Below are 23,207 nucleotides of genomic sequence, written 5' to 3' on the forward strand. Positions count from 1 at the left end.
CTCTGCTGTGTGTTTCCTGGGGTTAGTGCCTTTTCTGGTCTGGGGGAGGAAGGAGGTACCTTTCACTTGTTGTTAATGCTTTGGGAGGGGCTGGCTGCATGGCTGCACGCTCAGAAAACTGACATGATGAGGCACAGAATGGGGAGTTAGCAGATCGGGGCTCTGTTCCCAGCTCTGACACCAATTCACTGTGTGACCTTAGGAAAGTCTCTTAACCTGTCTGTGCCATGGAGATAACTACACTTACCCATCTGCATGAAGCACTTTGAGATCTATGGATGAAAAGCTCTCTGGAAGAGCGAGGTCTGTTAATTATAAAATGTCTCTGACATTAAAGGAAATATGTGGTGAGCCAAAGCCCCTCCACATTTCCTGGGCCTGAGCCTCAGCTGGTGTCAATTGGCGCAGCTCAACTGACTTCAGTGGAGCTGTGCTGACTTTCACCATTCATGAGGGCCTGGCCCATCATGAATCCATTCACAGTTCCTGGCTGAGAACTTCACCTTGGATTAGAAAAATCAGTATATTTTAAAACCAAGAAGTTAAATTCCTGATGATAACACCAGACTGGCTTTTAATTATGCAGAGCTAAAAGAGACTGCAAGCATCTAATTGCACAACACAGCATAGCTAACAACCAAGGCAACACCAGCTATTAGTCACCAGATCTGACACATGCAGTGAGGTGATAAAGACAGCACCATAACCAGTATCGCTACAGCAACAATTATGCAAAGGATTCTCTTTTCCCCCTCCCCTTTCACTGACTGAAACCTGGCTAGCAGCTATTACAGTTGCAGGCTATATCACTTCACATTGTGATCTTATTATAAACAAGCACTTGCAGAAGATGCTGTCTTTCAGGTGGGACATAAAACAGAGGTGTTGACAACCTTTGGTCATCCCTTTTCCACTGCAGGTCCCCTCCTTCTTCCTACCTGACAGTCCTACTGTCTATCTGCTGTTGCCAGCTCTGGTTCCCTCTCTGATCATGTGGTAGTGTACCCCTAGGTGACCTGTCTGCTAATTGCCAGATCCTGGTCAAATAGCAGTCAGAAGGCAGGTCTTGTGGGGAATAAAAATTGTGGAGGGCCTCCTGAGAAAGAGGGACCAGCTTCAAACTAAAGTTTCAATCTACCCCACCTCTCAAAACCCTACTGGATACATTTACCAAGCCTGGGAAAACACCAATTATTTGAAATTGGCTCATTTTTAAGGTTTGAAAAGTAGGAATGTTAATCTTTTGATAGCTGACCAAATTCCAATATTTATTCATTCACACTTGTTTCATGTTCCACTGATCAGGTTTCTGTAAGTATAAAATAATTATAATTGCACCATTAATTCAAAAATGTTAAACAGAACATGCACACAAATGTGCACAAACCTCAAACAACATACTCTACCCCAACATCTTTCCCATTTCCAACTCATCCTTCTGTCCAAGGACAAGCATGGGGAAACAGGTAAGTCTTTGATTTTGCCCATAAAGTCACCAAATCTGAATTCAGATAGACACGGAGAAGGCCGTGCTATAAGCCCCTTCTATTAGTGTCAGGGGAGGGCTTGTGTCTCAAAAGATCACAGCCACTGTGGTATTGCACCAAGAGAGGTAATCCTTCCGGTAAGCTTGAACCCAAATCATTTAAGGTGTTGATTTTGACCTATTAAAGGCCTAAACTTTATCCATGAAGATCAGATGAGCAATTTACATTCTGCCCCTCTAAAATCCCTCTGCAATTCCATTAGCTACTCCACACATTCAGTCCTGTGCTATTAAAAAATTGCCTCCTTCCACCCAAGCAATGTCTTCACTTCAGTGATGGGCAAATTCATTTGGAAACCATTTTTCAGTGAATTTTTAACGAAAAATGTCTATCTCGATGTCAATCATAATTTAGTTGTGTACATGACTCATTGTCACTTACACAAGTGATGGGATAAAAGACTTTTAAAAGATTGTTGTCCTAAGCCAGAGCTGAATCAAATAGTTTTAATTATGTAACTTAACACCTTACATTGAATAAGTGCTATACAAACTGTGACTAATTAATCCTCACAATAACCTTGCTAAGTAGGTCTGTATTACCCCTTTTATAGACCTAAGGCGGCAAGGTTGCCAACCCTCCAGGGTTGCCCTGGAGTCTCCAGACGTTAAAGAATAATCTTTAATTAAAGATTATGTCATGTGATGAAACCTCCAGGAATATGTCCAACAAAAACTGGCAACCCTAATAAGGCCTGATCCAAAATCTAGTGAAGTAAATGGAAAGACTGCCACTGATTTAATGGGGTTTGGATTAGGTCCATAGTGGGGATACGTGACTTGATTAAGGTTCCATAATGAGTCAATATCAGAGCCACTTTTAGGGTTGCTAACTTTCTAATCGCACAAAACCAAACACCCTTGCCCTGCCCTGCCCCTGCTCACTCCATTCCTCCTCCCTCCGTTGCTCACTCTGCCCCAACCTCAGTTGTTCATTTTCACTGGGCTGGAGCAGGAGGTTGGAGTATGGGCTCCAGCTGGGGGTGCGGGCTCCAGGGTGGAGCCAAAATGAGGGGTTCAGGGTGTGGGAGGGGGCTTTCCGCTGGGGCAGGGGCGAGGGAGGGGGTGAGGGCTCTGGCTGGAGGTGCATGCTCTGGGATGGTGCCAGAGATGAGGCATTTGGGGTCCAGGAGGGGGCTTGGGGCTGGGACAAAGGAGTTTGGAGTGCAGGAGAGGGTTCGCAGTGGGGGCTCCAGGCAGCACTTACCTCAGGCGGCTCCTGGGAAGTGGCTGGCATGTCTCTCCAGCTCCTAGGCAGAGGCATGGCCAGGCAGCTCTGAGCGCTGCCCCTGCCCACAGGCGCTGCTCCCACAGCTCCCATTGGCTGCGGTTCCCAGCCAATGGGAGCTGTGGAGCTTGTGCTTGGGGCAGGGGCAGGGTGTGGAGTGCCGCCACTAGGCCTAGGAGCCGAAGGGACATGCCAGCCACTTCCCAGGACCTGCATGGAGCTGGGTAGGGAACCTTCAGCCTCACGCCAACCAGACTTTTACCTGCCCTGTCAGCAGTGCTGACCGGAGCGCCAGGGTCCCTTTTCCACTGGGTATTCCGATAAAAAAACGGACATCTGGCAGCCCTAGCCACTTTGAAGTCGGGAGTTCCTGGTTTCCAGACTAATATTTAATCCATTAGACCAGTGGTCTCCAAACTTTTTTGATCGCGTACCCCCAGGAAAAAAAAAATTGACACAGGCGTGCCGCCGAAGAAAAAAGAAGGGAGGAGCTGCTATGTAGAAGAGCTGCCGCAGGCGCTCGCCTCCTGCCGCCGCAGAACCAAAAGTAGAAGAGCTGCCGGTGGCATGCCGGCGGCGCTCCTCCTGCCGCACACCCCCAGGGATGGTCTTGCGCAGCCCACTTTGGAGACCACTGCATTAGACCATGCTACTTTATGCAACTCTTAACTTGTCTAATATAATCAAGTTGGCGAAAGTCGTGAGAGATATTAGAGAAAATAAACTATGAGTATAACTTGGGTGTTGACCTGTAGGGCACACTATGAGGTCGATCTATATAGCCAAAGTTCTGGGGGGAGAGAGTCACAATAATGAGGACTGATGTTTGGGGAGAAGAGGCTATTGGTTGGATTTGATTTCTTGCAGCTGGAAATTTTTTTGTCTTGGCAGTAAGATGTGGAGGTGGTCTGTTTTGTATGACTGTATTCTAATTTTTGGCAAAGAGCTAGAGCTCTGGATAGGCACTTTTAAAATATATTCTAATTTGAAATACATAGGTGCTGAAATATTATGGGGAAGAGTTCCATAGAAATACCTATTAATTAATTACTTATGCAGAGTGTATGTGTTGGAGGATATTATTAGAGTTCTACTTTCTTTTCTAACTTTTTAAAAGTGAATTAAATTCTGGTGAAAGGCCCCAGACCAATAGCCTTAGAGACCACTGTAAATTGACAGAAGAGATTACAGCACAGACACCAGACCTACATTTACCATAGAGTCACAACAAAGCCAGCTGATCTGGAAGGAGTACTAGAACAGTCAATACAGACACAGACTAAGAAGTACAGCAAGAGCCTAACAACCAAGCAAATAGGGTGCATGTGTATGAAAATAAGAAAACACAGGAAAACTTACTGTAGAGGGTCATCTCCCATCCATATATTATTCATGGTACAAGAACTCATGCACAATGTACTATTTAGGGTTGCTAATTTTGGTTGGGCATATTCTGGGAGGTTTCATCACATGATATGTTCTTTAATTAAAGATTAATCTTTAATTCCTGGAGACTTCAGAACAATCCTGAGGGCTGGCAACCCTAGTACTGCTCTCTGCATGAGGGCTTGTAAATTTGTAATATAACCAGATGCTTTTCAACAGCAGCCTTCTTGGAAGTATCTTCTGCTCCCTGGAGACCCTTAAGGTGATCTGCTGCCAGGGGTCTTAGCAGAGCTCAGCAGAAAAAGGCGACACTGCTCTGGGGCCAGAACACACTTTTATTTTTTAAACTGAATGCAAAAAAAGAAAAATTACTTTAAAAGCTAGCGCTATGTTACAGTAGCACTGGTGCTGGGCAGGATGGTTTCTCTTGGTGCAGTATAGACCAGGGGATGGTTATCAAGGAGCCAGCCTGCTGGGGTGCTGGAACAATTTTTATAGTGGGGGTGCTGATGATGGAACCAAGTATTTGGTGTATGGTATTACTACTTCAAGCCAGGGGTTGCAGCAGCACCTCTAGTTCCAGCACCACTGCTAGCCTGGATCACTATACTTCTGGCAGCTGGCAGGAGCGGACAGGCCACATCAGAGCAGTATGAACCAGGAAATAGGGACTGAGAGGCCACTTAGTGTTACTACAGCATTTGGCAGTATCGGTGCGGTATGGACCAGGGGATACTTATTGAGGGGCCAGCTTGTGTGACTATGGCACTGGGGCCCAGCACAACAGGCCATATCAGTGCACTATAGACCAGGGAACAGTTATTGAGCAGCCAATTTACATTATTGCAGCACTGGGGCCCAGCAGAATGACCCATATTGGAGCAGTATAGACTAGGGGATAATTATCTAGGGGCCAGATTGTATTACTGTGGCACTGGATCCCAGCAGGATGGGCTGTATTGGTGTAGTATGGACCAGAGGCAATTTACCAAGGGGCAACTTTGTGTTACTAAGGCCCTGGGGCCCAGCAGGACGCGCCATATCGGTGTATGGACCAGGGGACAGTTTTCCGGGGGCAGTCTGTGTTACTAAGGCCCTGGGGCCCAGCAGGACGAGCCATATCGGCACAGTAGGGACCAGGGGACTGGGCCCCGGTCACTGCAGCTGTTTACAGGCCTGATCTGCGCTGGCTGCGCCCTGTGGCTGCCCTTTGATTCCCTCAGGCCTAGGCCCCCCTGGAGCGATGGGCGGCTGCCCAGCGGCCCCGACCCCAGAGGGCTGATAGCTCCGCCCACCCACCACGGGTCGGGTCGCAAAGACAGAGCCACGTGCAGGGGTATGAGCACCCACCTCGCTGCCCCGCGCCCGGCCCAGAGCGGCTCTGCCCGGCCGCCATCTTACCCCCTCCCCTCCACTTCTCACTTCCCTCCAGTCGGGTTTTCGCGCCAAACGGCGCCTGACCACACGGGAGGGCGGGAAGGGGGCGGGGCTTCAGGGCCTCCTCCAATCCTCTTCCGTCTCCATGGCGACTCCCGCTCGCTTCCGGTTCGGGCTGGACGAGGCGGAACGGCGCCGGGCCAATCACCGGCGTCAAGCTCCAGACTGGCCAATAGGGGCGCGCGTCTCCTACCTGGGTAGAACTTGTCTTCATCCCGCTCCCCTCCGCCCCCTAGTTTTGCCGCGAAAACCGGCTGGTCCGCGCGTGTCCGCTGCTGGGGCGATACGAGGTGACTGAGCCGGGCTGGGGGCTGATGCGGGGGCGCGGCGCGGCGCGGCGGCCCTGGCGGGAGACTGGGGGGGGGGGGGCGAATCAGGAGATCGTGGGGGGCGGTGAGGGTCGGATGGGGGAGGCCCCCGCGGGCTAGGCCGTGGGGGGGTCGGATGCGGGATTCCCCCCGCCCGCCCGGCAGTCGGATGGGGAGTGGGGGGTAGATGGGGGTTATTGCGGGGGGGTGTCAGACCGGAGCGCTCTCTGGGGAGGGAGCTGGGCTAATTTATCCCCTTCTCCGCGGCTTGCTCAGGGCGGCGGCGCAGTCTTCGCCATGTCCGGTTTTGATGATCCCGGCATTTACTACAGCGACAGCTTTGGGGGCGACCCGGTGGCAGATGAGGGCCAGGTCCGGAAATCCCAGCTGCAGAGGCGGTTCAAGGAGTTCCTGAGGCAGTACCGGGTGGGCACGGACCGGTCTGGCTTCACCTTCAAATACAGGTGCTGCTGCTGAGGCAGAGAGGGAATCCCTCCAGCCAGCTCTGCCTTTAGCTGTCCACCTTCTCTTCTCCCTTTGGAGGGACAGCTGTTCACTTTCCTTCTAGTTTCAGAGTAGCAACCGTGTTAGTCTGTATTCGCAAAAAGAAAAGGAGGACTTGTGGCAGCTTAGAGACTAACCAATTTATTTGAACACAAGCTTTCGTGAGCTACAGCTCACTTCATGGAATGCATCCGATGAAGTGACCTGTAGCTCAGGAAAGCTTATGCTCAAATACATTGGTTAGTCTCTAAGGTGCCACAAGTCCTCCTGTTCTTTTTCCTTCTAGTGTGTGTCCAATCTAAATAATCGTTAGCGTTTACATAGTGCTTTCACCTGTAGCTCCCAAACAGCTTTTTGCTGGATGGTCAGTGTCATCATGGCTGTTTGTGCAGGTGGGGAAACTCAGGAACCAAGATGTGTAGTGATTTTCCTGGGATCACACAGCAGGCCAGTGACAGAGCAGGGAATGAAACCTGGTTCTCTACACTCCCTGTCCAGTGCCCCATTCAGTGGATTATGCTGCCCTCCATGGCCTGCTCTGCAAAGTTTGGCTCTAGATCTGAATTTCAAGTTCCCAGTTTCATGTTTCAGGGTGTTTAAATCTGGGGTTTAGTTTGGGGTTTCTCTTGATTGTAAATCAGTAATGGGTTTTTATCCTATGTGTTTTGAGGTCTGTGAGGATCCCTCTGTGGATTAAATGTATTTCTACTTCATGTATTTTTAAACTGCAAGGTCTGTGATTCCTTTCTGTAAAGAACAAGTGCTGAATTATCTGCAGGATGCAGGGAAATAAACAGTGGGCACAGATCACCCAAGAGACTGAGAAATAACCAACTATCCATCTTTTATTTCCCTACATCCTGATTTTTAAGGTGAACATTAACAACTGTTATGACATAATTTGGGTGTGATAGACCTTATCATTGGCGCTTGAAGCATGTGAACAGCCTATGTAACTCTGATAGCACATTGGCACTAAACATTATGTGTACCATTGGGGCCAGAACTGGGCCAGGTCTGGTTCCATTTGAACACAATTTTAGAAAGTGGATTTGAATGCCCTGGGAAAAATCTGCCTAGCAGTCTCCATTTCCACTGTATCCCTTATGGAGCTCTTGTCACTTTCCCGGATCACGTTCCTTTCCAAAGAACCTACAAAACCTGTCCATTCTGCTTCCAACTTAGCTAGGTCATTCTGAACAATTTATAGGGTGGTGACTGGGTCCCTTCTGTGGTTGTTCCTTGCCCCTAGGCTCGCTGACTACATGCATTTGCTAAGATCTGCATGATGTTTTCTGCTCTTCAAGTCTTACTCTTGTTCTCTTGCAGGGATGAGCTCAAACGGCATTATAACCTGGGCCAGTACTGGATCGAGGTGGAGATGGAGGACCTGGCCAGCTTTGATGAGGATCTGGCAGACTACCTGTACAAGCAGCCTGCAGAGCACCTGCAACTGGTAAGTATGGGGGATATCATGGAAAGGAGGACATGGAGGACTACTGTAAGAGTAGTCTTAGAACTGGCATACTGCCAGCTAATCATGGGCAGTCAGGTAACCACAATAGCCGTAAGGATTCTTCTTGGTGTGAATGGCAACTTGAGCTGTGTTGTTGCCTCCCCAGCTGGAGGAAGCGGCAAAGGAAGTAGCAGATGAGGTCACCCGTCCTCGCCCAGCAGGGGAGGAGACACTTCAAGACATCCAGGTCATGCTGAGGTCAGATGCCAATGCAGCCAATATCCGTAGTCTGAAGGTGAGCTGAATCCACTCATAGTATGGAGCAGTGGGGACAGGAATTGTCCACTGGTGGATTTGACTGTGGCGAGAGCTGCTAGAACCAGATGACTTGCTCAAGGCTGTTGGGGGGAGGGGGGCTGGGTTGGATAAACGGTTTGGGTTTTGACCCATCTCTGATCTGTTCATCAGGATGACACTGTACGAGACAACGCGTATTTGACTTACCATGCTTGATGGGACTCGTTAGTCTTAGGGCTGCTTTACACACAATTGTTGTTACACTTGAACATTGATTTGAGCCGGTATAGGTAAAGCAGTGCATCCCCTTAGTGTGGCTACATTAATGCCGGTATAAAGGTGCTTATATTGCTACAGCTAATCCCATAAATTTAGGAGAATAAGCTATACTGGTACAAGGCACCTTTATGCAGGTATATCCATGTCCATGCTAGAGGTGTACCAACGTAACTACTTCAGTAAAATATCCCCTTCCCCCCAATTGAAGTACTTAAATTGATACCAAATGTGTGTATACCAGGTCTTTATAGCTCTGGTTACTGTTTTGGTGGCAAAGTGTCAGTGGATGGGTATTCTGATCTGTCTGTTCATTAGGTGGTGAGAATTATTTCTGCATCTCTGAGGGTCTTTCTGGGGAACACTGCTTTCTTCACCACAAACTTCTCTCTGATCAATACAATGCAAAATGCTGCAGGAAGAGACATGGCTATCGAATAATGAAGTTTCTTGTTAAAAACAACACAGCCCCTTCCCTGTGGTCTGTGGCTGTGCAGTGCCATCTGCTTTGTCTGCATAGGGGGAATGGCTGCTTCCCTGAGATGCACACCGCAGCTTTGAGCCCTAATGCATTACAGGAGAAGGGCCTGAAAAGGGCGCAGGCCCTTGTGGGGAGGGAGAGCGAGGAGGGGTTCAGCAGAGCACTGTTAAGATGACACTCATAGCACATACTAAAATCCACTATTTCATTTGCAAATGGAACCAAGGAGAATAACCGACCTGGTAGGCTATTGTATGGATCCAAACTACTGACCTAAAATATTCTGTGGGGGAGGTGTGTGTTGTGAGGATGGCCATGGTCATTCCATACACTCCTCCTCGATTGCCTATATGAGCAGCTTTCCCCATGTTTCCCACGAAGCATCATACCCATGATCCTGGCTGCTTTGTGCGTGAAGGCTGCTGCATTTCTCCCCTCCCTTCTCTTCCCCCTGCCCTCTCTACCATGTTGGGGTTTCCCTTCTTCCTGTGTGAGATGTTTTCTTACCACCCCCAACCTCTCCTTCCTCAGTCTGACCAGATGTCCCATCTGGTGAAGATCCCCGGGATCATAATTGCTGCAACTGCTGTGAGAGCTAAAGCCACCAAGATCGCCATCCAGTGCCGCACCTGCCGTAACACCATCAGCAACATTACCGTGCGCCCCGGCCTGGAGGGTTACGCCCTGCCCAGGAAGTGTAATACGTAAGCAATGGGAGTCCTTTCAGGAATTCTGGGTAGCGTGGGGAGACCAAATTCCTACTCCGTCTTCCTGGGAGTCCCCCTGGCTGTGGATGCTGCATGAGTAGGTCTCACCTAGTGCTCTGTGCTGGGATCTCGGGGATGGTCATCCCTAAGTCGGTGGTGACTAAGTCAGTTGAGCTGTGAGTTGAAGGCTTTGCCAGGTCTGCATGTGTTGGGGGTTAGGGTGGTTAAGGCCAAATGTTAGCTACCAAAGTAGCACAACCATACTGAAGTGCAGTCTCTGCCCACCCCCGAGCTTAAATTAAAGGGAGCAGTCACACATACGCTTCCCTCCCTCAGCAACTCGCCTTCCCCAAAAGTCCTCTCACTGCCTTTGCAGAATCACAAAAGTCCTTAAGTACCTCCTGAATACCAATGGGCTGCTCACCTGGCCTGAGCTTTAAAAATAGATGGTCCTTGTCTCCAAGAGCTTCCAGTTGAAAAGGACTGGCTTTTTACTGATACTTCTAATTGCTCAGTCACCAGACAACACATACCATTCGTGTGTGTGTGTGTGTGTGTGTTTGTGTGTAAAGATAAATGAAATGCCCTGCTAGGTCATCTGGTCCATGTAATTAATTAATTACCCTCCCCTGTCCCCAGTGAGTGCATTGTTCCTTACAGTGAGTCAGATTGTGATACACTTTCTCACACTGAGGCTATGACTACACTACAGTTTGTCGGCAAAACTTATGTTGCTCAGGGATGTGAATAAATCGCCCCCTGGGCGACGTAAGTTACACTGACATAAGCTCCGGTGTAGACAGCGCTATATTGGCAGGAGAGCTTCTCCCACTGACGTAACTTCTGCCGCTCACGGAGGTGGTTTTATTATGCCGATGGGAGAACTCTCTCCTGTTGGCATAGAGCGCCTTTACCAGATGCGCTGCCGCGCTGTACGTGTAGACATGCCTTGAGTAATACCTTACTCCACAGTATCCCCGTTGACTTCAGTAGGGCTATTTTGGTGTAATGTAGCATTCAGCATGAATAAGCGGATCATGAAATGGCGCTATGCACTTAGGATGGGATTCCCAAAGCCACTGTTCCAAGGGATTTGGATGCCCAATTTCCATTATAAATGAACAGGAGCCGTGTGTGCCAATCTCTAGGCAGATGTCAAACCCACGAAAAAAATGCCGAAATTGGGCTTGTTTTTGGCTTAATTGGCCTGTGAGTTGCTTGTTGCTTCTTTTTTTTGATTGGCTCCTGGCAAGCAGGGGCAAGGGAGGGGTAGAGTCAGGGGTGCACAGCAGGTCCACCACAGTCCCAGACTGCAGGCCAGGGGGATCTAGTCACATAGTGTTCGGGTTCTTAGGGATAGGCTTGGTTTGGCCTTGTTTTGAAATGGGATTAACTTGATTTTTGGATTATTGTGAAAATCGGGGTGCTTATTTACCGTGTGAAAGTTGGCAACTATGTCTCTAGGTACCTTTGGAAATCTCAGCTTTGGTTGAAAATGACTTCCACGTCCCATGGGGGACTGTAGACCATGCTAACAAATCTCAGTGTCAGGATGTTTCCCTGCTATTTAGCCTACAGTTTTCCTTTTATAGTTTATCCCACTAACCTTAACTAAACCTCCTTAGACAACTGTAAATGGCTCTTCTCTTCCTTTGTGTTATAAACTCTTAGGCTTTTGTCCCCACTTAGTTGTTACTTACCAAGCTAAGCATATTTAAACCTCTCAAATCTTTCCACTTCAATCCATCATTTTTCCCTTAATCTATTTTCTCTTTTCTGAGCTTTCCATTTTACCTCCCTTTGTCTGTCTAGCTCTGTGGGGGCAGGGACTGGCTCTTGCTGTCTGTCTAAACAGCACCCAGTCCAATGAAGCCCTGATCTCAGTTGGTGCCTCTAGCATTATTCTTGTACAAATAGCCTCCACCAGTTTGTCATGGTCTTGTCAGAATTCAGCATCGCAGTCTAAGATGAGGTAGCTTTTCACTTACCAAATCTGCCCACTTTGGGAGCTTCTCTGGGGAGACTTTTCTGGGGGGAAGCTTGTGTGTCACTAGGCAATGCTAAATAAAGGCAAAACTCAGCCTGTGTGTTTACAGGGCACTATTCTCCGTGGCATCACTGGATGCAAATAGAGCTTCCTGATGATCTCTCCTGACTCCTAATGCCACTAACTAGCTTTCTAATGATCCGTTTCTTTAACGTTCCCCCTTTGCTTAGGGAACAGGCTGGCCGCCCAAAGTGCCCCCTGGATCCATACTTCATCATGCCGGACAAGTGCAAGTGTGTGGACTTCCAGACCCTGAAGCTCCAGGAGTCTCCAGATGCTGTACCACACGGGGAAATGCCCCGGCACATGCAGCTATACTGCGACAGGTAATACCAGTTTCCCTTGCTGCCTGTCCTGAGGGTTGTTTCAAGGAGAGTCAATGGTAGATCCAGCCATTTGCTGGATGAGGTGTTTATCTGGGTTTGGATGTGTGTGGGGGGTGCTGTCTTCTCCCCAGCTTTTTGCTGGGGGGAAGGATTGGTTGTGAATGGATATAAACAGGGTTTTGGAATCTTAGGTATGTAAATATGGATCAACTAACTCGCAACAATTCCATGAGGCTTAATAGTTTGCAAAGTGCTTTGAGATCCTTGGATCCTGTGTGCAAAGTTGCTCAGGTACCATCATGAAAGACGAGGTAAACTGGAGCAGAAGAGGTTTTTCTTTTTTTTGTTGGGCTTGAGGTGAAGATGGTGACTTTTGGTGTGTGGTTCCTTTATCTTGAGCAGCAGCTTCCCTGGTTCTCCAGTGCCAGGAATCTAAACCTCTTGTCTAAGTTTGGATGGGAAGGAGAGGAAGAGATGAAGGGGGTTTTCCCATCTTCAGTAGTCTTCCATCCCATCCCTTTCTTACACAGAACTAACACTCCTCTCCCCTTCCTCCTCTCAGGTATCTGTGTGACAAAGTCGTCCCTGGAAACAGAGTTACCATCATGGGCATCTATTCCATCAAGAAATCTGGCCAGACCAAGAGCAAAGGCCGGGACAACGTGGGAGTGGGGATCCGAAGCTCTTATATCCGTGTGGTGGGGATCCAGGTGGACACCGATGGCTCAGGTAAGACCTTACTTTGGTTTTCTCTCTGGCTCAGGTTATAACATGGAGTTAGAAAATCCTCCATTCTGAACAGCTGTTACCCGTGACCTCCAGCTAGTGATGCCATGGGCGAGAACTGCCTTTCTGTAGCAGCACACGTCCATCAATACCACTCACGTAGCAACGGTCTCAGACCGGTCAAGAGGGGATATAGCATTAGTCCCAGGTTCCCTGTGTATATGCACTACTGCTTTCTTACACAGCTCTGCACTGCTTGTGCTCGGTAAAATTAAACAGGAAACCTCATCGGCTTTAAAAATCCAGCTCATGTTTCAAAAGCACGCTCAGTTTTTGTTCTGCTCCTGATTCTCCACCCACCCGCAAAGCATCAGGCATAGCTTCCTCCTCCAGATCCTCATTTTCCTCCCCCTAGCATAAGTCAGGCCTCTTGATCCTTCTCCCCACATCCAGCAGTGATCCACGTCACTCTCCTCTTTGACTGTTGCTTGGTTGACATCAGCTGAACCAACTTTAAGTCTTACTTCTTTATTGCAGAAAAAAACAAATGCTTCTACTCAGGGCTGCACTCTCAGGTTTCAGTAGCAAACTCCAGTCCCTGCTGTGTATGGTTAACTCCACTCTCCTTTCCGTGTGAACTCGTAACAGTGTTACTAAAGTAATTCCTAGACCTGCAGCTGTGCCAGGCAGGTGGATTCTGGAGAAAACTCTGGTGGCCAGCCAGGCTTGATCTAGGTTCATCTCTGCTGACAGATTCATTCACAGTTTACTTCCCTCCACCCTTTCTAGGCCGCAGTTTTGCTAGCTCTGTGACTCCACAGGAAGAGGAGGAATTTCGCCATCTCACTTCCATGCCCAATGTCTATGAGACTATCGCCAAGAGCATTGCGCCCTCTATCTACGGCAGCACTGACATCAAGAAAGCCATCTCCTGCCTGCTGTTCGGAGGCTCCCGCAAGAGGTCAGGGAAATGAATCCAACTGGGCACAGTGGGAAGGGAGCAGGGGCAGAGATGCAACACAAGTCGTCTTCTTCTGGGATCAATCCTTCTGGGATCGTTTTTCTGTTTCCTAGAAGCAGAAAGTTGCATGTCAGTGATGTTTTTGCTTGTGCATTGTCTAACCAGAACAGCCCTCACCTCCCCCCTCCTGCCTTTCTCTGCAGGCTTCCGGATGGGTTAACCCGCAGAGGGGACATTAACCTGCTGATGCTGGGAGACCCTGGCACAGCCAAGTCCCAGCTCCTGAAATTTGTAGAGAAGTGTTCACCCATTGGGGTAAGTGTCCTACGTAACCTGGGTTACTACTTTACCATCAGGCAGAGACTTTGTATCAGGGCGAGTCAGTTTCTTTTTGCTTCATGTATCCTTGAGAATTGGAGCCAGTAGATGATTCCATTGATGGTTCATGGGGCAGAACAGAAGCCAGAGTGTGCTCTGCAGGGCTGATGAGCTCGTGGGCCTGTTGATCACAGTCAACAGCAGAAAAGTAGGCATAAGGAGTGGGCAAATAATGGGTCGGAACCAGAGAGCACTTCTCACAGGGTCACTTTCTCAACCTAGCCATGATTTATTGGAATATTTAACTGGGCATATTTTCCCCAGCCTGTTGTCCAAGCTGGCTGAGCTGCATATAACAAACTGAACTAATGGGGAAGTTGGAAGATAAAGTGAAATAATTCTGATTGACTGCACCTGTCAGACACAGAGGTCCAAACTGAGACTGAGTGTGGAGTTTTATTTCCATCCATGTTTTTCTGCTGTCTTCATCGACACTTGCATCCAGGCACCCTTCTTCCTCTCGAGTGAAACAAACATAACTCTGCAGCCCACTGAAGTGATCAAATAAGTTACTCTCTGTATCTAATAGCTGCATCATCTGTCTAGGAGCCCTCTAATGCTTTGTAACTACTTAGCCCAAACCCTGGCTAAATAAAGTCCCCTTCCTCTGTACCTTGAAGGCTGTCAAGGCTGGATCTTAGTGTGTGCATGCTGAGGATGTACTTTCCAGGGCTCAATCTCATCTCGCAGCTGCTGGGCTGGCCTGTAGCTATTCTGTGGCTGAGGTCACAGCCCTGCGCTGGGTTTATTTCATTCCGGGGCCGAGTGAGGCAGACTCGGGGTTCTCCTGGTGCCTGACCTGTTGTCCTCTTCCTGTCCTTCCCTCAGGTGTACACCTCGGGGAAAGGCAGCAGTGCAGCCGGCTTGACAGCCTCTGTGATCCGAGACCCCTCTACACGGAGCTTCTTCATGGAGGGAGGAGCCATGGTCCTGGCGGATGGGGGAGTGGTCTGCATTGATGAATTTGACAAGGTACAAACATAGCACGCAGAGGGACAGGCCGTGCAATGTTCTCTGAGGGTGGTGGGAAGGGAGGGGCCATGGGGGGGGGAACTGCCGCCTTCCCTCGCCTGCAGGGAAATGTATGTGCTGCTACAGGAAGGGCAGGGAGTTCCCCTGGAGGGTGATGTTTTGTGCTGCAGTGTGGAAGGGCAGGGGTTGTTTGCGGTGGATGGAGACCTGTGCCTTATGTGGGAGGGCAGGAAAAGGAGCTGGCATCAGGAGGCAATTGCAAGAGAAATCTCAGTTTGTGTGCATTAAAAATACGTGAAACGTGAGTGTGCTGGAGGAGGAAACCGTGCTGGCTATATGAGGCTGTCCTGCGAGCCCAGGCCTCAGAAAGGGATATTCAGGTATAAATTTTATTTTTCTCTCTCCACCCATTAACAAGATGCGGGAGGACGACCGAGTGGCCATCCATGAGGCTATGGAACAGCAGACCATCTCCATTGCCAAGGTGAGGTGCCAGCAAACGGCACTGGCCTCAGCCTGTATCTAGCCCTCTGTGAAACTGCAGAGCTGCTGCTGAGACTGGGGGAATGTGGGGAGAGAAGAGGAGGGGTAGCTGTAGGGATAGGCCCCTGAATCCAGCTCAGGGCTTCTTGCGGAGCAGAGTAACCAGCTCTCATGGACCCAGGGGCCTTTGCCAGAAGGTGGCTGAGCCTCAAGGGTTGCCCTGGGTTCCCTGCGAATCACTGGTTTGACAGATTGTATGGGGTTTGGAGCTACCGACTGCTCTGGTCTGGGAGCAGCAGGCTCTGCTCTGGGGCAATGTCCCTGTCCGAGAGAGCCTAAAGGAAATCATTCTCCGGTTCAGCATGAGTGGAACCAAACTCCCTGTCTTCCCTCCCAGCCACCCTTTCTGCTGGCAACTCTGCCATGCCCCTTGCCACTCAGACTCATGCCTCGGTGTAACTCCTGACTCCTCCCTCTTTCTCCTGCTGCTCTAAACTTGTGACTTCTCCTATCGCCAGATCAAACTACTTCCCCGCCCAGCATCTCCACGAGGCACCTGTTCCTCTCCATTGCCATCATTAAACTGTGATGGGACAACTCTCTCGAGCACATCCAGGGTGCGCCCCGTGGCCTCTTTGCCTGTCTATACAGCACCTCTCATGCTGTTGGCGTTATGTATTACATGTGGCTTCCACCGATGGGGGACTTTTAGGGAGGTCTTCCTCAAATGAGGCTCATGTGGCTGTGCCGTCCAAATCCCTATGGTTATCCTGCCAGCCTCCACCTCCCCCAGCAGGGACCCTTCCTTGGCCAACTGGATGCCGCTTATGGGCCCTTATTTAAATGCTGGTATGTGTGAGGTTTCCTCAGTGCTCTGAGAACCAGAGATAGAAGAAATGGTTAAATAGCTTTCCCCACCCCCTGCCATCCCGGGATGCGTCCGTGTGTTCCTGACAATGTACATTGCATTAGGAGCCAACAACATGGTTATTGTGTTGATGTGGGGCTTGACCTCCACTCCCCCTTCTATTTCTCATGCAGGCTGGTATCACAACCACTCTGAACTCCCGCTGCTCAGTCCTGGCTGCTGCCAACTCTGTCTTCGGGCGCTGGGATGAAACCAAAGGCGAGGAGAACATAGACTTCATGCCGACAATCCTGTCCCGATTTGACATGATCTTCATCGTTAAAGATGAGCACAATGAGGAGCGAGACGTGGTGAGGGCAGGCGGTGGGCTTGGTGTTGCGACTTGCCTGGGGTGAATAAGACACATGCAGGAGGATTAGCTGGGAGCAATGTTGGGGCAGAGGATTTGTGGAAGGGGACAGTGGAGGAAAGTGTCTGCCCAGCTCACCTCCCAAGTGTGTCCGGTGCCAAGTGGGTTATTTGATTTGAAGTACCTTGCAATGGACCTGCTACCTGTTGCCCTTCTTTAGCAGGTCTGAGTACAGCTCAACCACTTTGGGTCTAGGGAAAGGAAAGTAAATTTGGCAGGGACTGGAAGACAGAATTAAAGTTGTCTCCTGTGGTCCCAAACTCTGTGCACTTAAGCACTGTTGGGTCAGAACTTTAGAACAAAGCGCAAGGCCCATCTGTTCTCCTGACTTGCCCCAGATTAGAAGCGTGGAGTTGGCTTGTTCTCTTTTGCCCTGGTACCAGCAATGGGCAGAATTTCTGTCTGTAGCATTTGAAGGGCGGAAGGAATTCTGCTATCCGCCTCTTCTCTACACTGTTTCCAGACTCTGGCCAAACACGTGATGTCGTTACATGTGAGTGCCCTGACGCAGACCCAGGCAGTGGAGGGTGAGATTGAGCTGAACAAGCTGAAGAAGCTGATCTCCTACTGTCGAACGTAAGTCTGCAGCGACTCTCGGGTGACATGACGACTGGGCTGGGCAGCAGAACCATGGGCAGGCTGCAAAGCTTGCTGGGCACGTCCTGTTTGGTGCCATGCTGATGTGTTCTCTGCCGCTCTCAAACTCCTGCTGGGACTTATAGTTACGCTCAGCAATTCTGGATATGCTGCTGGGCCGGTCGCCTCTTTGAAGTGGCTTCACTTAGATGAGCCCAGTGTCAGACCTTTAATTCCTTAGTGGGGGCCGTCAGCACTCCTTCTCTACAGTCAGCCCCCAGCATCTTGGGTTATTTCCACCCCTGGCTCTAAGGAGGGGCATGGTCACCTCTGAGGTTCTGTTTGAGATGCCAGCTGGGTAAATTTTCACCAGGGCCTGGATTTTCACAAAATCTGGCCTGGATTGCAGTGGCAGGGGAAGAGGCTCCACCACTGCACTGCATAGGTAGGGGGGTGCCACTATGTCTTTTCCCAAGTACTGTCTGGTTCATGGCGCTTCCCGTTCCCTTCTCACAGGAAGTGCGGCCCACGCCTTTCAGCAGAGGCTGCAGAGAAGCTGAAGAACCGCTATGTCCTGATGCGCAGCGGGGCCCGCCAGCATGAGCGGGAGAGTGACCGCCGGTCCAGTATCCCCATCACCGTCCGGTGAGAGCACGCGCCTGACCGGGTGCAGGGAGGGACACAAAGAGGGTGGGAACCCTAGATGCTTGGAGTAATCCTACAAAGGGAATATGGCCAACGCTGCACAAGCCCCCTGAGAATGGAATAGGCTCCAGGTGAGCCCAGGCCTGCACTGAGCTGGACCCTGTTAAAGCCACCAGAGCGAAGTACATGCTCTAAGGCTCTTCTGTAAGTGCTTCACTCCTAAAGATGGCTGCTCCCCTCTTCTCCATCTCTCCCTCTGCCCCCCCAACTGTCCTTACCGTCGCTGCCTTCTGCTGGCGTGGGGATCATGAGGCTCCAGTGCAGGCTCTCACTCATGTGGGGTAGCATCGCACAGACCTGCGACTTCCATTGTTGAGAGCTTCACTGGAGGCAGCACCACTTAAGGGAAGGTGGCTAGGGCGGAGTAATGACCTACAGATACCAGAGCGTTTCCAGGCTGCACCTGGGTCTCACTTGTGGTGGGAGTGGAAAAGGAGAAGACTGCTCCTTCTGGCCAGAATTTCCCCCTCCCACCCATTTCCCTTCTCCCCCATTTTTAATGGAGAACGGTGGCCTGAGCTAGCAGAGTGTCCGCTTAGTGGGAACTGTGCACCACTGTCTAGTGGATGGGGAGAGCCCTGCCTTGGGTTGGGTGTTTCCCTTGGGTGGGAGTGGGAGTCATTGGGGCAAGACGTGGGATTCCTAGATCCCGAGGCCAGAAGGGACCATTGTGTTGCTCTAGTCTGCCCTCCTGTATAATGCAGGCGAGAGAACTTCCCCCAAAATAATTCCTAGAGCAGATCTTTTAGACAAACAGCCAGTCTTGATTTAAAAATTGCCAGTACGGAGAATCCACCACAGCGCTTGGTAAATCGTCCCATGGGCAAATTGCTCTCACTTAAAAATTTACACCTTAATTCCAGTCTGTGTCCAAGCGCCCCACTCCCGTTAGATAGGATGGGAGTGTTCTGCTTTGCACAGGTGGGGGTGTCTGGGATGTATTGACCCTTCCCCAGCTGCTAAACGACTGTTTTACTCAGTGCTTTGGGATGTATGCAGCAGGCGGTGTGTGGAACGGGGGAATTTCCTAACCGAGGCGGGAAAGGGTTCTGGGGGAGTGGAGGCCCATGGTGACTTTGTTAGAAAGGGCTTCCCTGTGGTTCCCAGGCAGCTGGAGGCCATTGTGCGGATTGCAGAGTCCCTCAGCAAGATGAAGCTTCAGCCTTTTGCCACCGAGGGAGACGTTGAAGAGGCCTTGCGGCTTTTCCAGGTGTCCACTCTTGATGCAGCCATGTCAGGCAGCTTGTCAGGTGAGGCCCTGAGCGATCTGTGTTTCCCCTCTTCCCCTCCCCGGAAACCTCTTGCAGTGTAAATCATCTGTTTTGAGCCCACTCCCTTCTGATCAGTGTGTGGAGAATAAACCCCACCTCTCTGGGGGGAGGGGAGGGCGCCACAAGGCAACCTAACCTGGTGTTTCTGGGTGGCTGTGGTGGTGACTCCCCTGGGCAGGCCAATGCACAGGGCTGCAGGTGCCCCTCATTCATTCTGTGGCAGGTGTCGTCCTGTCACTATAGTCCAGGCAGAGGGTTAGTGTAGTGCCTAATGCTCCCATCTAAAGGGGGGCGGGGGGGGGAGCGTGGACTCTCCCAAACCCCAGAGGAGGTGCTGAGTCTGGGTGTTTCCTGGTTCAGAACAGCAAGCCCAGGAGCTATGGGGGTGTGAGGGCTGGATGCCCAGCTCCCCCATATTTCCATGGGGAGCGATGGGAAGTAGCTCTTTGACCATACTGTTCCTTTAGGAGACAGAGGCTTACCCAGGGGATTTGCAGCGCGGTGTGGTTGTCAGAAGTTGAGATGAGGAGGATTCAGTCTGGATGTTTTGCTATTCGGTCACCTTTTTGGCTTGCCAAGGGTTGTCCAGTCTCCCTTGCTTTTGTGGGGAGGGGGCAGCTCGTGCGGCATGAGCGAGGCCTTCGGAGGAGCAGGGGTCTCTAATCCAGCGTCGTCTCCTCCCTAGGAGTGGAGGGCTTCACGACGCAGGAGGACCAGGAGATGCTGTCCCGCATTGAAAAACAGCTGAAGCGCCGCTTTGCCATTGGCTCCCAAGTGTCAGAGCACAGCATCGTCCAGGACTTCACCAAACAGGTGAGCCTAATGGGTGTAGCCCGTCCCTGGTGGGGACAGTCTGAAGGGCTGTGATACCGAGACCCTACAAGACAGCTATGGCCGTGAGGACTCTTTCCTGAAATGTGGCCAGGCTCCTGCTGCTGCTTGTGTACCTTCCCAGTCAGCTGGGTGCCAGGGAGTGGTGTGAAACCAGGGAGTGGTGTGAAACCAGGGAGGTGGGTGACTGTCTACGGCAGGGGTCGGCAACCTATGGCACGCGTGCCAAAGACGGCACGTGAGCCAATTTTTAATGGCACGCTGCTGCCTGCTGGGTCCCAACCGCCGGTCCTGCTCGGCCCGCTGTCGAACCCAGGCCGGGACCCCAGCCGGCAGCAGTGTGCCATTAAAAATCCTGCCCGTCCCAGCCTGCTCTTTCCCCCCATCCCCCATGGGGGCAGGGTAAAGAAACTTGGTTCTGCTGGCTGCTGCTGCAGGGCAGGCAAGCTCCCCCCTCTCCTGCCTCTTCCCCCAGCGTGCTGGGTTCCTGCCCCTCCTCCGCTCCCTCCCTGCCCCTGAGTCGGATGGCCCTTGCAAAGGAGGGGGAGAAGCAGAGCCGCAGCGCGCTTGTCGCTCCGGGGAGGAGGAGGTGAAGAGGTGGGGACGGGGTCTTGGGGAAGGGGGGGGTGGAATCAGGGCATATCCCCTCAAGCCCCCTGCCGTGAGCCGCTCTGGGCAGGGAGCTGGGAGCACCCCCCCAGCCCTCTGCCCTGACTCCTGCACCCCCCATATTTCCACCCCCACCCTGAGCACCAAACGGGAGCTCCTGCACACACACACACACATTCTACCTGTACCCTCGCACCAAATGGGAGCTGCCCAGGTAAGCGCTCCACACCCAAACCTCCTGCCCCAACCCTGAGCCCCCTCCCTCATTCTAGCTCCTGGCCAGACCCTACACCCCAACCCCCAGCCTGCTCCTTCACCCCCAGCCCTGTGCTCAGTGCACTCCCACCCTCAGCTCAGTGCAGAGAGAGAGGAAGAGAATGGGCTAGAACCAGGGAGAAGGTAGGTACCCACTTTATATGGGCAGGGCCGGGATCCCAGACCGGCAGCGGGCTGAGCGGGGCCGGCAGCCGGGACCCTGGCTGGCAGGAGCTGACAGACGGAACCCCAGCCCGGCAGTGGGCTGAATGGCAGCGGGATGAGCCACTCAGCCTGCTGCTGGTCTGGAGTCCCGGCCACCGGCCCCGCTCAGCCCGCTGCCGGTCTGGGGTTCTGACTGCCGGCCCCTTGCCAGCCGGGGTCCTGGCCACAGGCCTGGCTCAGCCTGCTGCTGGCCTAGGTGAACGGAACCCCAGGCCGGCAGCGGGCTGAGCGGGCCGGCGGTGTAAGATCAGCATTTTAATTTAATTTTAAATGAAGCTTCTTAAACTTTTTGAAAAGTTTACTTTACATACGACAGTAGTTTATATATTATATAACTAGACTTAGAGAGAGAGCTTCTAAAAACGTTAAAATGTATTATTGGCATGGGAAACCTTAAAGTGAATAAATGAAGACTTGGCACCCCACTTCTGAAAGGTTGCCAACCCCTGGCCTAGGGAATGCTGTAGGGGTTCTCCATCCTGTGCAGCCCAACTGCCGTTCCAGCTCTTTCCACTGTTTCCACTGATATTGGAACAGTCAGAATGCCAATCGATGACGCAGAGAAGAGTTCATCCTGTATTACAAGCCCCTTCTCTATGTAAACGTCTGTCAGTCTGGAATGACTTCAGTGTTTGTTTCTCACTGGGCTACGGTGAACTTTCCTGGGTGGGCTGCAGCACCCACAGCTCATGGCTGTACTGTGAAAGGCTCATATGGGATTGTCATTCTCCTGCACCGCTTTCTTCCAGAAATACCCTGAGCACGCCATCTACAAGGTGCTGCAGCTCATGATGCGGCGTGGTGAGATCCAACACCGCATGCAGCGCAAAGTCCTCTACCGCATCAAGTAATCTCGCTTCCTCACCCTCTTGCCGGTGGCCAAAACCATCCCGGGGGAACCAGGGCCAGCTGCTGCGGATGAGGATGCTCCTGAGTTCCAGCAAGATCTTAATGAAGAAGGCCCTGTAGTGCTGGCCTCTCCTGTGCATGGAAGAAGCCTCCAGCTAGGCACCTAAATGGGAGGGCACCTCCGGTTTTAACCAGATTGATGGCAGGAAAGGCTGCTTGTCTTGTATCGCAGCTGCTCTGGGGAACATCATGATGACATTTTAATAAAACATTACAAAGCTTTTAGTTGCAATAAAACTTCAAATAAAAGATAACGTTGGTACCAATGGCTCTTGTGGCTCTTTGAAGAGAGCGGAGGGACGAGTTTCGTGACTATGTGGGATTCTCCATTGCCTTGTGATCTGTTCTGCTTTGCTCATGGCTATGCTGGGACTTCCATTTGCATCCCCTGGTAGCTGAGCCATTGGACACGTTTCCTCCCTCAAAATGGGCCTTCAGCCCTGTTAATTGAGGTCACACACACAAATGTAACTGCAAGGAGTGGCTTTCCAAGAGAGTTGATCTTTCCCATGAAACATAAATCTCATTAGTGCAGAGGCACATTATGCAGCCTGCAATGTTGGGTCGAGACATGCTGGCAGCCCATCAGTAACTGACTAACCACCGGATCCTGTTGTTTCTCCCATTTCCCAACAGCAAAGAAGGAAATCTGTTGCTTCGTACAAGAGGTGGCTTGTTAAGCCCTTCTTTCAGTGTCTAAATGTATGTAGCTGTGCTGGGAGGATTAGCTCAGGTACAGAGGCAACTGACTTAGATTTCTGCTGCAGCCCCTGCCTATGTATTGAGGATCACCTCCTATCATTACATATGGTGGCAGTCCTGATTCCACACACACAACACAATGGGTTTATCCTGCACATAGGATCTTTCAGTATAGTTCTGTCCTAAGACAGTGTGGTAATACTGCATCTGACACAAATGGAGTGATAGGTCTCCGAGCAATCACTTGCTTCCAGGGCCAGCATAAATAGGGGTGAGAATCTTGCGTGCAAGACTTAAAGTCCTTGAGGAAGAGTTAGACTTCTAGCAT

At 51.0% G+C, this 23,207-nt stretch overlaps 1 protein-coding gene across 1 annotated transcript; it reads left to right on the forward strand.

The window, feature by feature from the left end:
* The first annotated feature begins 5,759 nt into the window (after positions 1–5,759).
* Positions 5,760–22,443, forward strand: MCM5 (minichromosome maintenance complex component 5). Its single transcript, XM_048832762.2, has 17 exons — positions 5,760–5,887; positions 6,182–6,369; positions 7,739–7,865; positions 8,032–8,160; positions 9,451–9,623; positions 11,844–11,999; positions 12,562–12,728; positions 13,515–13,686; positions 13,890–14,001; positions 14,893–15,036; positions 15,455–15,520; positions 16,561–16,737; positions 17,260–17,372; positions 17,889–18,017; positions 19,185–19,327; positions 20,034–20,161; positions 22,018–22,443. Exons 2-17 carry the CDS (start codon positions 6,203–6,205, stop codon positions 22,117–22,119), a joined length of 2,205 nt encoding a protein of 734 aa, XP_048688719.1. The 5' UTR covers positions 5,760–5,887; positions 6,182–6,202; the 3' UTR covers positions 22,120–22,443.
* Positions 22,444–23,207: the final 764 nt, after the last annotated feature.

The sequence above is a fragment of the Caretta caretta genome, chromosome 1, assembly GCF_965140235.1.
Source record: "Caretta caretta isolate rCarCar2 chromosome 1, rCarCar1.hap1, whole genome shotgun sequence".
Taxonomy (NCBI): Eukaryota; Metazoa; Chordata; order Testudines; family Cheloniidae; genus Caretta; species Caretta caretta.

Coding starts and splice junctions, on each gene's coding strand:
- MCM5 (XM_048832762.2), top strand. CDS start 6,203: ATGTCCGGTTTTGATGATCCCGGCATTTACTACAGCGACAGCTTTGGG. Junction 9,624..11,843: donor CTGCCCAGGAAGTGTAATAC/GTAAGCAATGGG, acceptor CCCTTTGCTTAG/GGAACAGGCTGGCCGCCCAA. Junction 12,000..12,561: donor ATGCAGCTATACTGCGACAG/GTAATACCAGTT, acceptor TCCTCCTCTCAG/GTATCTGTGTGACAAAGTCG.